The sequence below is a fragment of the Thecamonas trahens genome (genome assembly GCF_000142905.1).
Source record: "Thecamonas trahens ATCC 50062 unplaced genomic scaffold supercont1.41, whole genome shotgun sequence".
Taxonomy (NCBI): domain Eukaryota; order Apusomonadida; family Apusomonadidae; genus Thecamonas; species Thecamonas trahens.
In genome coordinates this window covers 208,976-219,996 of record NW_013657639.1, presented here as the reverse complement: position 1 = coordinate 219,996, position 11,021 = coordinate 208,976, and the positions used below count along the sequence as shown (strand labels likewise).

The window sequence follows — 11,021 nt, the reverse complement described above, 5'->3', positions numbered from 1 at the left end:
ACCCCCACCACACACACACACACACTGTCGATGGCTCACAGCTCACTCACTCACACTCCTGTTCACCATGGCTGACCCAAAGGTAGAGAATGACCTCATGGACCCAGAGACACGCTCGTCTGCCTTTCGTGCGCGATTCCTCGACAATCCCGACAAGGTGCTGAGTCAGAATGCCTGGTATGTGTGTGTGGGAGGGAGAGGGAGGATGGATGGTCTCCCAGGGGAGACGAGGCGGAGCGGGAAGAGGGGTGGAAGGGGGGGGGGGGGGTATCGGGATTGACATCGGAGACGGATATGGCCTTTGGAGGAAAAGATGGAGGAAGGAAAGTGAGAGGAGAGGGACCGCTATGGTGTGTGGATGAGTGGCGTTGTGTAGACTCACCTGGCTGCGCGGGGGTGATGGGCGATGGGTGATGGTGGTTGGGGATGCGGTGGGCGTGGCGGTCGGGGATGGCGTGTGCGGGTGTGTGGGGGGACAGGGATGATGTCGAGTGGGATGAAGATCGGCTGGCTGAGGCCAAGGCCAAGGTGGCGGCGGATGAGGTGACGCTGTCAGAGGAAGAGATCCGGGCGCTGGATGATGATGCTGGGCAGCACTGGGATGTGTTCTACGCTAAGAACGGAAGCCGGTTCTTCAAGGAGCGCAACTATCTCCATCTGGAGTTTCCTTTTCTGGTTGCGCCGCCGGCCGAGGGCGCCGGGCCGAACGTGCTGCTGGAAGTCGGATGCGGGACGGGGGCATCGGTGTATCCGCTGGCGCGGCAGGCGCCGAATCACCTGGTCGTCAAGTGCTTCGACTTTGCGCCGACGGCGGTTGAGGTGCTCAAGTCGAACCCCGACTATGCGGCGCTGGGCTCGATCGACGCATTTGTGTGGGACATTGCCAAGGATCCGGTACCGGTGGATCACCTCGCGCCCAACTCGGTCGACTTTGTGCTGCTCATTTTTGTGCTCTCGGCCATCAAGCCCGACGACCTCGCTGGGGTGCTCGACAAGCTGTACTCTGTGGTCAAGCCCGGCGGTCGGCTCATCATCCGTGACTACGGGCGGTATGACCTTGCACAGCTGCGGTTCAAACCGGGCCGCAAGCTCGACGACCACTTCTACGTCCGCGGCGACTCGACACAGGTCTACTTTTTCACCAAGGAGGAGCTTGCCAAGGCCTTTGAGACCGCCGGCTTTGCCGTGGTCAACAACACCTACGACCGCCGGCTCATTGTCAACCGTAAGAAGCAGCAGACAATGTATCGGGTCTGGTTGCAGTCGATGTTTGTCAAGCCCGAGGCCGAGGCGTCCCAGTAGAGAGCGGGCGCGGCGGCTCGTAGTGCGTTAGGCATCGCAGTCGGACCACTCGCCGGGGCAGATGGCGTTGGCGATGATGAGCTGCTGCCAGACGGCCAGCGGCGTGACCGGATGGCTTGGCTCGCACACCCAGTGGCCGCCGCAGAGGTCGCGCTCGGTGTAGTATCGCGGGTACGCAAGAGCGAAGAGATCGAGGTAGTCGATGCCGGCTTTGATGAGAATGGGCCGGACGACGCGATTGAGCGCCATGCGGCGGAGGTTGGTATCGCATGTCGGCGCAAAGGCACGCTTTGGGTCGACAAATTCGTTGGCCGGCGGCGTGGAGAGGTAGACGATGCGCGACTTTGTGGGATACGTCTCGTCGTCGGCGAGGTACTCGTTGACGAAAAAGTCGGCAAAGTCGCGGGCGTGTTCGCGGATGACGCCGCGCGGCTCTTGGATGTACCACGCACCAAAGTCGATGAGAGTGAGCGTGCTCGGCTTGAGCAGGTGCGGCTGGATGTCGGGCGGCGTGTTCTTGAGCCACTCGTTGTCCTTGGGCGCGGGCGCAACGAGCTCACGGAGATTAAGCATCAGCATCGACATCTCGTCGGTGCCCGGGCGCCAAGTCATGCGGCCGACAAGCCGACCGTACTTGGCGGTCACACCAGCGGCAGTTTCACCTGGCGCGCGTGAGACACGCGTCTCGCGCGCCGGCTTGTAGTACTGCCAAAAGTCAAAGTCGCGGTGGATGTTCATGCCCGGCTGGAAGAGAGCGCCGTCAAAGTCGTCTCGGGTGTGGCTGAGCTTCCGCTCTGCGCCGGCGCCAAGGACCTGGTGGTTAAACATGTTGATGGTCATGTGCGAGTCGCCAGTCGCCCGTGCCGTGGTGTTCTGACCCATGATGCACGCCACCGCAGCCTCGTCGAAGATGGGGAGGAGGCGGCAGGCGTCTGGGAGCCAGAGCCATGGCTCGCCGCTGATCTCGTCCATGAATCGGCGCCAGGGCGAGCCTGGGGCGCGCCAGACCCGGCTCTCCTCAAGGAGCGTGTTGAGCCAGCGGCCGCGGTGCGAGGCGTCGTCCATGTAAGTGCACCGCGGAAGGCTGCTGCGACCGGCCGGGGTTGCGAGCGGGTGGATCTCGCCCGTGACCACAAACGGCTTGGGGTAGCCCATCGGCGTGGCGTCGTACCACTGCGCCGAGTAGTCTGGTGCATCAGGCGTGTAGTTGCAGCCAACGTCGCGGTCGTTGAATCGCTTCGCCCGAGTAAACGGATACGCCAGGTGCTGGATGCGGACCGTCAGCCGGTACTGCCCAGGCACGCGGAAGCCGTCGGGCACGGTCACTGCGTACGTGCCATCGCGGTTGTTAAAGACCTCACCAAGGACCAGCTCTGGGCCCTCGAACAGAACATGGAGCACAGCGGCCTTGCGCTTGGCCACACCGGGCTCAGTCGCTTTGTTCAGCGGGTGGTGCTCCGGGAAGACGAGGCGGATCTCGACGGGTTCTGAGACCTCGTAGTCGCGGACGCAGGGCGCGCAGTCAAGCTGATGGGCAAACGTCATCGGAATTTGCATGTTTGCCGCCTCGAGAATGGCCTCCTCGAACGGATCGTTCTCCGGGCCGCCGAGATCCGGGAAGGCCAGATTGAGTCCGTCCATCTCCACGCCGTACTCGGCATCGTCCAACGTCCGCGGCGGATGTAGGACAGCAGGAATCGGCTTGGGCTTGTATCGAATGCAACTCGGAAGTGTGGCCTCCTCTGGGCTTTGAATCGAGGCGCTCAACGAAAGGTTGCCACCCCAGCTCGGACTCTGCTGCGGCGAGGAGTCCTTTGCTGGCGGCGGAGTATGCCAGCCGCCGAACGCCGGCATGGTGACCTCGACCTCGGACGGGCAGCGGAACCAGACCTGGAGGGCGAGGACAGCAATGACCGCTGCCATGCCCACCACCACCAGCATGCGTGCCATTGTGATTTGTGGCATGGCGTGCGAGTACGTGGGCGAGTCGAATGGCTGCCCGTGCGTCGCGCGTGTCGAATCGTGCGTGGGGAGTGAGGGGGGGGGGGGGCAGAGAAGGTCCGATCGGGAGGGACGAATGTACATGAGGTATTTGTATGGTGTGATGGTGTTGTGTGATGCGATGTGGTATGTGATGTGGTATTGTGTGTGTGTGTGTGTGTGTGTGTGTGTGTGTGTATGTGTGTGTGTGTGTGTGTGTGTGTGTGCTCGGGCATCTGACGTTGGCGGTGGCAGTTAGGCGAGCAGGCACATGGGTACGGGGGAGAGGGAGGGGCCGGTTTGGAGACGAGGAAGGACACTTGTCACGGGAGGGGGAACGCCTGTGTGCAGGGGCGACAGAAGATGGCTGGAAATGGCTCTGGCACAGATGAGGACTTGGATGACATCCTTGCTATGCTCGGTGCTGCCGAGGAAGACGGCGAGGGTGCCGAGGAGTACGGCAACGCGAAGAGCGGCGATCTGGGCGATGTGCTGAACGCACTGACGGACGATGGGGAGGACGGGACTGATGACGATGTGTCAGATGTTGACGATGTTCTGGCGCTGCTGGGCGAGGGCGAGGATGGTGATGAGACTGAGGCCGAGGCCGAGGCTGAGGCCGAGGCCGAGGCTGAGGCTGAGGCCGAAGCTGGGGCTGGGGCTGGGGCTGAGGCCAAGGCGGACGTCGTGACGATGGATGCAAGCAGTGATGGTTCGGACTGCGAGTCTGAGATCGAGGATGTACTTGCACTGCTGGGCGAGGGAGAGGATGACGAGGCTGAGGTTGAGGCCGAGGCTGGTGCTGGTGCTGGGGCTGAGGCCGAGGCCAAGGCGGATGTCGTGACGATGGATGCAAGCAGTGATGGTTCGGACTGTGAGTCTGAGATCGAGGATGTGCTTGCGCTTCTTGGCGAGGGAGAGGATGACGAGGCTGAGGCCAAGGCCGAGGCTGAGGCTGAGGCCGAAGCTGGGGCCGGGCTGGGGCTGAGGCCAAGGCGGATGTCGTGACGATGGATGCAAGCAGTGATGGTTCGGACTGCGAGTCTGAGATCGAGGATGTACTTGCACTGCTGGGCGAGGGAGAGGATGACGAGGCTGAGGTTGAGGCCGAAGATGGGGCTGAGGCCGAGGCCAAGACGGATGTCGTGACGATGAATGCAGGCAGCGATGGTTCGGACTACAAGCCAGAGATCGCGGATGTGTCGGCGCTGCCGGCAGAGGGCGATGGTGATGAGGCTGAGGCCGAAGCTGGGGCTGAGGCCGAGGCTGAGGCCAAGACGGATGTCGCGACGATAGATGCAAGCAGCGATGGCTCAGACTGCAAGCCAGAGATCGCGGATGTGTCGGCGCTGCCGGTAGAGGGCGATGGTGATGAGGCTGAGGCCGAGGCCGAGGTAGAGACCATGACGGCGGCTGAAGCCAAAGCAGAGTCTAAGACAAATGTTTTGGCGGCGGACACGAGTAGCGATGGTTTGGATTGCAAGCCAGAGATCGAGGATGTGTCGGCGCTGCCGACAGAGGGCGATGGTGATGAGGCTGATGCTGATGCTGATGGTGATGCTGAGACTGATGCTGAGATTGCGGCCGAGACCAAGCCTGCTGTCATTGCCAACTCCACCAGCACCATGCCGAACAGAATCGAACCGTCACATGTCGATGTTTCCGACGCCACGACCACTACCGTCGTGCCCGAGCCAGTGGAGATGGATGGTACATTGTCATCCTCGTCATCCTCGTCATCATCCGCTCCTGACCCAGACGTTGCTGCGCTTCTGGCGGCCGTCGAGGCCGGAGGCGATGTTGCTGCCGTTCTTGCCGTCTCTGACTCCGATAATGCCGCCGACACTGATGATGCCAGCAACATTCAGGACATGCTGTCGTCCCTCCACGAGGTCGACGAGGCCACTGCTCCGGCCGCGCTCGATTCTACCACCGAGGACGCCGAAGACATACAAGAGCTTCTTGCCTCGCTTCACGAGGTTGACAACAATCCAACAGCTTCGCTCGCACCGGAGTCCACCAGCGCGGCGCATCTTGCCGACAACACCCCGTTCGCACCGGAGTCCACCAGCGCGGCGCATCTCGCCGACAACACCCCCCCGCACCGGAATCCACATCCGACAACTCGCCCAAGCCGACATCCAGTGGCGCACGGTGCACAGCTGACGGATGCACATGCGAAGAGTTTGAGCGCAAGAAGTTTGGTCTTCGCCTCAATCAATGCGCAGCCTGTTTCCATCCGGCTCTGGCCCACGGCGTGGTATCGGCTGCTCCCGAGCCGGCCCCAGTCTCGCCGCGCCACCCTAAGGTCGAGGCTCTTATCAAGGCTGGTGCCGAGTCGGATTCGGACACCGTTACCTCGTCCTACGACGGATACTCGGACGACGATTCATCAGTAGCTCTCGAGCGCCAGAATGACTCGGTCGTTGCGATTCGCCTCTGCGAGCTGATGGACCAGGTTGCGTCACTGGCTGATGTTGCCGCCCAGCCCGGCGAAGAAGACAAGGAGCTGGTTCTTGAGGCTCGCGGTGTCCACGCTGCTGTCCTTGCTCTTGTCCGCGCCGTCGACTCGCGGATTGCGGCTGTCGCGGTCACCGACGCTCAACTGTGGGAGAACTCTGTCGCTGCTACCGCCGTCACAAGCCTCCAGAACGACGGCTCGGCGCTCCTCGCTTCAGCTGCCGCCGTCCGCCGCGAAGCCTCGCTCGCTGCCTGGGACTCACTCGACGCCGCCGCCGCCAGCCTCATCGCCCACACCCTAACTGTCGTCTCCGCTGACACTGCCCGCGCGGACATCAAGACAGCTGGCTCCCGCGTTGCCTCCCACACCAGCGCCGTCCGCATGGCCTCTATCAAGGCCGGCAACGACGGCCTCAAGGACGAGCTCCGCGCCCAGAATCGCTATGTCGACGAGGAGCTCAACACCTCGCGCGCCGCTGCCATCGAGGAGCTCTGGTCGTCCATGCAGCTTGTCGAGTCGGAGCCAGACCAGGCGCTTGCGACTGCTGCCCCCGTGCGCGCGTCGAGTCCCGAGCCAGCCCCTGATCCGGCACGGCTCACGCCGCCACCGCCTTCCCACGAGACCTCGTTCCGTTCCGAGACATCCAGCGTAGCCTTGGCGACTGACGACGTTGCTGCTATGCGCGCCGCACTCGAGGAGGCACAGCGCGAGGCAGCAGCTGCGCGGGCAGCACTCGAAGCCGAACGCAAGGCTGCCGAGCGGGCGGCAGCAGCTGCCCAAGCGGCCGTCGAAGCCCGCAAGGCCGCCGAGGCCAAGATCGATGCCCGCCAAGTGAGCCTAGCCGAGCTGGCCCGCCAGCAGGCCATGATTGAGCACGAGGCTGCGCTTCGACTCGATGACGAGCAGGAGCGCCAGGCGCGCGAACTCGCCGCCCAGGTTGACGAGCTTCTCGCGTCAGGCCCGCTCGCCTCGCCTCCGTCGTCGCTCACCCAGCCGACGCTGGCGACAGAGGCCACGTCGGCCGAGAAAGAAGTACTCGCCATCAAGCAGTGGATCGCCTCGCTTGTTGGTGAGCTCGAGACCCTCCAGGCTGTCGCCTCCAACGCAGCGCTCATCGACCGACTCAAGGCCCAGGTCGCCACGCTAAGCGCGCGGCTCGACTCGGTCAGCGCCCCGCCGCCTGCCACAGCCGACATCTACGCCGCGCCGTCACCGACGCCGCCCCGCCGGACCCCCTTCCTCCCCCCACAGCACACATCACCGCCGCTTCGGATGCCGGCATCTGATGTTGAGCTCTTTACCGAGCTGCTCTCGCTCCCAGTCGTTGAGCTCTACGACGTCCTGCACACCTGCCAGCTTCCGGCGCTGAGCTCGCTTCTTGCGCGCGCCACGCCGCATCTGATGGCCCAGCCGCTGCTCCCATTCCTCCGCGAGGTTGTCCGCGACAAAGAGGCCGCGGCGGCGGCCGCCGCACAATGGCAGACACAGCCACCACTGCGCCCGCGCCAGCGGGTCTACTCGCCGCTCGTGTCTCACGCCACGCCGCCGCCGACTCAGCCGCGACCGGTTGCGCCGCCGCCGGCCTCATATCGTGTCGGCTCTCTCACCGAAGGACTCGATCCGGCGCGTGAACAAGCGTTCGACTCGCTCACTGCTGTCGTTTCGTCGCTTGTCCGCGAGGCCGCGGCGGCCCGAATGCCGGCCAGGGTGTCGACGGGCTACACCAGCCCGGGATCGCCGTCGAGTCACGGCGCCGGCTACAGGTATGGCACCAACTACGGGTATGGCCTCGGATACCGATAAACCGGGAGAGGCTAAAGAGACAAGCGACAAACGGCGACGTTCATTGTCATCAACGAGCACAGCGAGCGTGAGCGCGACGATTACTCGCAGATCCACTGGGCGGCCGGGAGGTCCCACGAGGTGATCTCCTCGTCCTTGAACCAGAGAGCGATCTCGTGGTTGGCGGACTCGACAGCATCCGAAGCGTGGACGATGTTGCGCGAGATGTCAGCGGCGAGGTCGCCACGGACAGTGCCGACAGCAGCCTCGGCCGGGTTGGTGGCGCCGACGAGGAGGCGGCCGATGCGGACGGCGTTCGGGCCCTTCCACACCATCGCGCACACGGGGCCCGAGGTGATGAACTCGACGAGGCCAGCGAAGAAAGGCTTCGACTTGAGGTCCTCGTAGTGCTTCTCAGCGTGCTCAGGCGTGACCTGAACGAGCTTCATGGCCACAAGCTGGAGGCCCTTGTTCTCGAAGCGGGAGATAACGTCACCGATCTACGCCCCCGCCGCCATGACCACGACCCGCCACCACACACACGCCCCGTGAGCACACACCGCGCCCAAACCCCACCTCCTACCCATACAAAAACATAAACCTACACATCATGTGTCCGTCCCCCCCCTCCCCCCCCCCCACTCCCACCCTTCCGTGACCTCCCCCCCCCCTCCGCCCCTTCCCCTTCTGCCGAATGGTGGTGGATGTGCCATTTCTTGCAATCCCTCCCCCCTCCCCTCCCCCTCCCTCCCTCTCCCTCCCTCTCCCTTCCATCCCTCTAGAGCACGTACGAGGCCACGGGCCACGCCATCGGGCTTGATCATCACGTAGGTACGCTCAGCGGAGGAGTCAGCCATGGTTGTTAGTTGAGGTTAAGAGGGGTGGTTTCGACCGTCAACGATAATGGCATACGACACCGGTTCCTCTCCTGAGAGGCCCGTTGCCCTACTCGGCGCCACTTGCCGCCCTACGCTCACATCAGTCGTCAACTGCGTGCAAAAGGCAAAGACGCTGAGTCCAGCAGCGTGCTCGTGTCGATGGTCAAGGCCGGCTAGTGATGGGCGTCTTGCCGACAGCATCCGTCATGAGATCGATGCATACAAGCTCCTCGGTCTCACGGGTCGGGTGGATTCTGCCGGCAAACTCGTCGAGCACGCCCGGCGGAAACCACTCGTGGCAGGGCTTGGGAAAGCACTCGGTGCACCAGTTGTTGGTGGAGACCACAAAGTCGGCGTGCGTGGCGGCCCAGTCCGCGAGCTTGCGTGCAGGGCCTCGCTGGTCCGCCGCAACGTCATCGGGGACGACAAGCGGGCGCAGGCCATCGAGGATCGCGATCCACGGCGTGACGTCCAGCAGCTTGGCCGAGTCCGCGCCAGCCGTGACCTTGACTGCGGCGGAGAGGGTGCGGAGCAGATCACCTGGCTGGAGCGGGAGCTTGCCTGCAGCCTCGAGCGGCGCGGCGTCGAGGACCGCGTCGGGCGCCTCGCCGGCCGGATCGAGCGGGCGGATGTGAATGCCACGCTCGAGGGCGAGCGGGCCGGTGGCCATGGCGGTGTCCATGATGTGGTCGAGCGGACAGGCAAAGGGGACAAAGTCAGCGCGGACGTCCTTGTCATCAATGACCTGGTTGGAGCCCGGGAAGCGGCAGCCTGCTGCCATGATGTTGTCCATGGATGCCACGTCGCAGTGGCAGGTGGCGCGCGGTATGGCGAGCGTCCGCTTGAGGGCGCCGGCGAGGACTAGTGCGTTGCGGATGTCACGCAGCTGCTCACGGATCGAGCGGATGTGTGCCTCGGCGCCGACCGTCGTCGCGTTCACGCCGGGGACCCGAGACGGGCCAAAGGAAAAGGTGACAGACTGCGCCGGCAGCGGCCAGTCAGTGTCGCGAGCGATCCACTCGCCGGCCTCGGCAAACCGGTATTCCTTGCCGCGCGCCGAGTTAGTGCGAGTATAGGTGGCGTGGATGGCAAAGGCCGGAAACGGCGCGTCAAGCAGCTTGCGACGCCCGTACGCCATCTGCTGCACAAATGCGGTGTGGCCCGAGAGAAAGCCGCCGAGTGGCAAGAGGCCAGCAACGAGGTCGACACGCGGCAGGCTCACGTCGTCGCGAGCCTCGATTGTCCGAGTCACCGTCCGCGGCGGCCCGCCTTCCACCACATCGCGGATAATGTTGTCATTATGCATTGGGTTGACAATGCGATTGAAGGCCTCCTGGTGCGTCCGCACAAAGTCGTACCTGCCAGTCTTGGTCAGGCCATCCTGCGCAGCTGCGAGCCAGTGCCGGACCATGCCGATGCCAGCCGGCGTCGCCCGAAGCAAGACCATGCCGGTGTTGTACTGGCCGTGCATCGAGCCCTCGGCACCTAGGCTGGTGTCGATGCCGATGCCGAGATTGTCCGAGGTCCAAGCCACATCTGCGGCGGCGAGGCCACCGTTGACGCAGTTTCTGCCAGTGCAGTAGAGAAAGTCTCGTGGATCGGCCTTCCATACAACGTCGATGTCAGTGAGGAAGACATCAAAGCCGGCGCAGAGCCAGCGGAGCGCCTCACCAACCCAAGCAAGCGCAAATCGGCCCTTGAAGTCGAAAGACGAGTTGCGCTCCTGCCGCCCGCCCGAGTCGAGCTCCAGGTCCAGCCGATACGCCGCAAACTCACCGCGACCGGCCGCCGCATACTTGCGCGCCATCGCCAGTGTTGTGTTGTCCAGCGCAGCTACGCGATGCGGCAGATCAAGACGCGAGACGTGCGCCAGGTAGTTCTTAAACAGCCTCTCCATGCCGGCCACCACCGTGAGCAGCATGAACCGACGCTTGCCATCGCCCTTGCCCCGTGGCAAGCCCTGCGGTGGCGCGGTGCACATAGAGTCGAGATCCGCCAGCGGCAGCGGCGCATCGTTGTCCATTCCCACCGGATACGGTAGGCCGTGTCCGAACTCTGCGTCGTCGCCACCAGAGGACGAGGACACCGACTCGTCAGTGCCATCGCCATCACCAGACACAGGCAACATCTCATTGTCGCCATCGCCCCGTTCATCACCCGCCCCGCCTTCCTGCCCATTCGTCCCCTCATCGCTGTAGCCCAAGCTGCCCTGACTCGCACTGTAGCCCGAGTACCCTGCGCTCAACCCATCGACACTATCATTGCCGTCACCATCATCCTCCCACGAGACCCCATCCATGCCATCGGCCTGCTCTTTGGGCGAGTCGCCTCCTTCTATGCGGATGCGTGAGATGAGACGGAGGGACCTAGCCTCTGCAGCAGCGACGGGCGAAGCCACCTTGGCCGACCACGACCACGAGAGCGAGAGTGCAATGGTAAAGCCAGCGAGGATACCCACGGCAAGGACGGCAAACTCACGGTTAGAAACCATGTTCTTGCACCTCTCCACCCTCTCCCAAGTCGAATGCCCACGCCCACCACGACTCGGACCTCTCCTCACATCTCCCACCTCACTGCCAAAAGACACGCACGCCCCCCTCCCTTTTTTTTTTTTTTTT

General features: G+C 63.6%; 5 protein-coding genes across 6 annotated transcripts in view; 2 read left to right on the top strand and 3 right to left on the bottom strand.

Moving 5' to 3' along the window:
- AMSG_08093 (uncharacterized protein) overlaps positions 1-1,302 on the top strand; it is a gene marked incomplete at both ends in the record, with an annotated part of 1,894 nt that extends 592 nt beyond the window's left edge. The window contains 2 exons of the mRNA XM_013899867.1: positions 110-177; positions 480-1,302. Of these exons, the coding sequence (XP_013755321.1) occupies positions 110-177; positions 480-1,302 (891 nt within the window). The remainder of the gene's footprint in view (positions 1-109; positions 178-479) is intronic.
- Positions 1,303-1,329: 27 nt separating this feature from the next.
- AMSG_08092 (uncharacterized protein) lies at positions 1,330-3,252 on the bottom strand (the record flags this gene model as incomplete). Its single annotated transcript, XM_013899866.1, has 1 exon — positions 1,330-3,252. One exon carries the CDS (start codon positions 3,250-3,252, stop codon positions 1,330-1,332), a length of 1,923 nt encoding a protein of 640 aa, XP_013755320.1.
- A 370-nt stretch (positions 3,253-3,622) lies between these two features.
- On the top strand, positions 3,623-7,546 carry AMSG_08091 (the record flags this gene model as incomplete). Of its 2 annotated transcripts, XM_013899865.1 has the most annotated exons (4): positions 3,646-4,283; positions 4,307-4,517; positions 4,818-5,344; positions 5,428-7,546. In XM_013899865.1, 4 exons carry the CDS (start codon positions 3,646-3,648, stop codon positions 7,544-7,546), a joined length of 3,495 nt encoding a protein of 1,164 aa, XP_013755319.1. The 2 variants fall into 2 exon arrangements, with proteins under 2 accessions (XP_013755318.1, XP_013755319.1); XM_013899864.1 differs by having other exon boundaries at positions 3,623-4,283; positions 4,307-5,344.
- Positions 7,547-7,626: 80 nt separating this feature from the next.
- On the bottom strand, positions 7,627-8,382 carry AMSG_08090 (nucleoside diphosphate kinase; the record flags this gene model as incomplete). The annotated part of the gene is made up of 2 exons (XM_013899863.1): positions 7,627-8,025; positions 8,317-8,382. The coding sequence occupies 2 exons, from the start codon at positions 8,380-8,382 to the stop codon at positions 7,627-7,629; spliced, it is 465 nt and encodes a 154-aa protein (XP_013755317.1).
- A 184-nt stretch (positions 8,383-8,566) lies between these two features.
- Positions 8,567-10,894, bottom strand: AMSG_08089 (glycosyltransferase family 77 protein; the record flags this gene model as incomplete). Its single annotated transcript, XM_013899862.1, has 3 exons — positions 8,567-10,458; positions 10,624-10,658; positions 10,770-10,894. 3 exons carry the CDS (start codon positions 10,892-10,894, stop codon positions 8,567-8,569), a joined length of 2,052 nt encoding a protein of 683 aa, XP_013755316.1.
- Between the last annotated feature and the right edge of the window lie 127 nt (positions 10,895-11,021).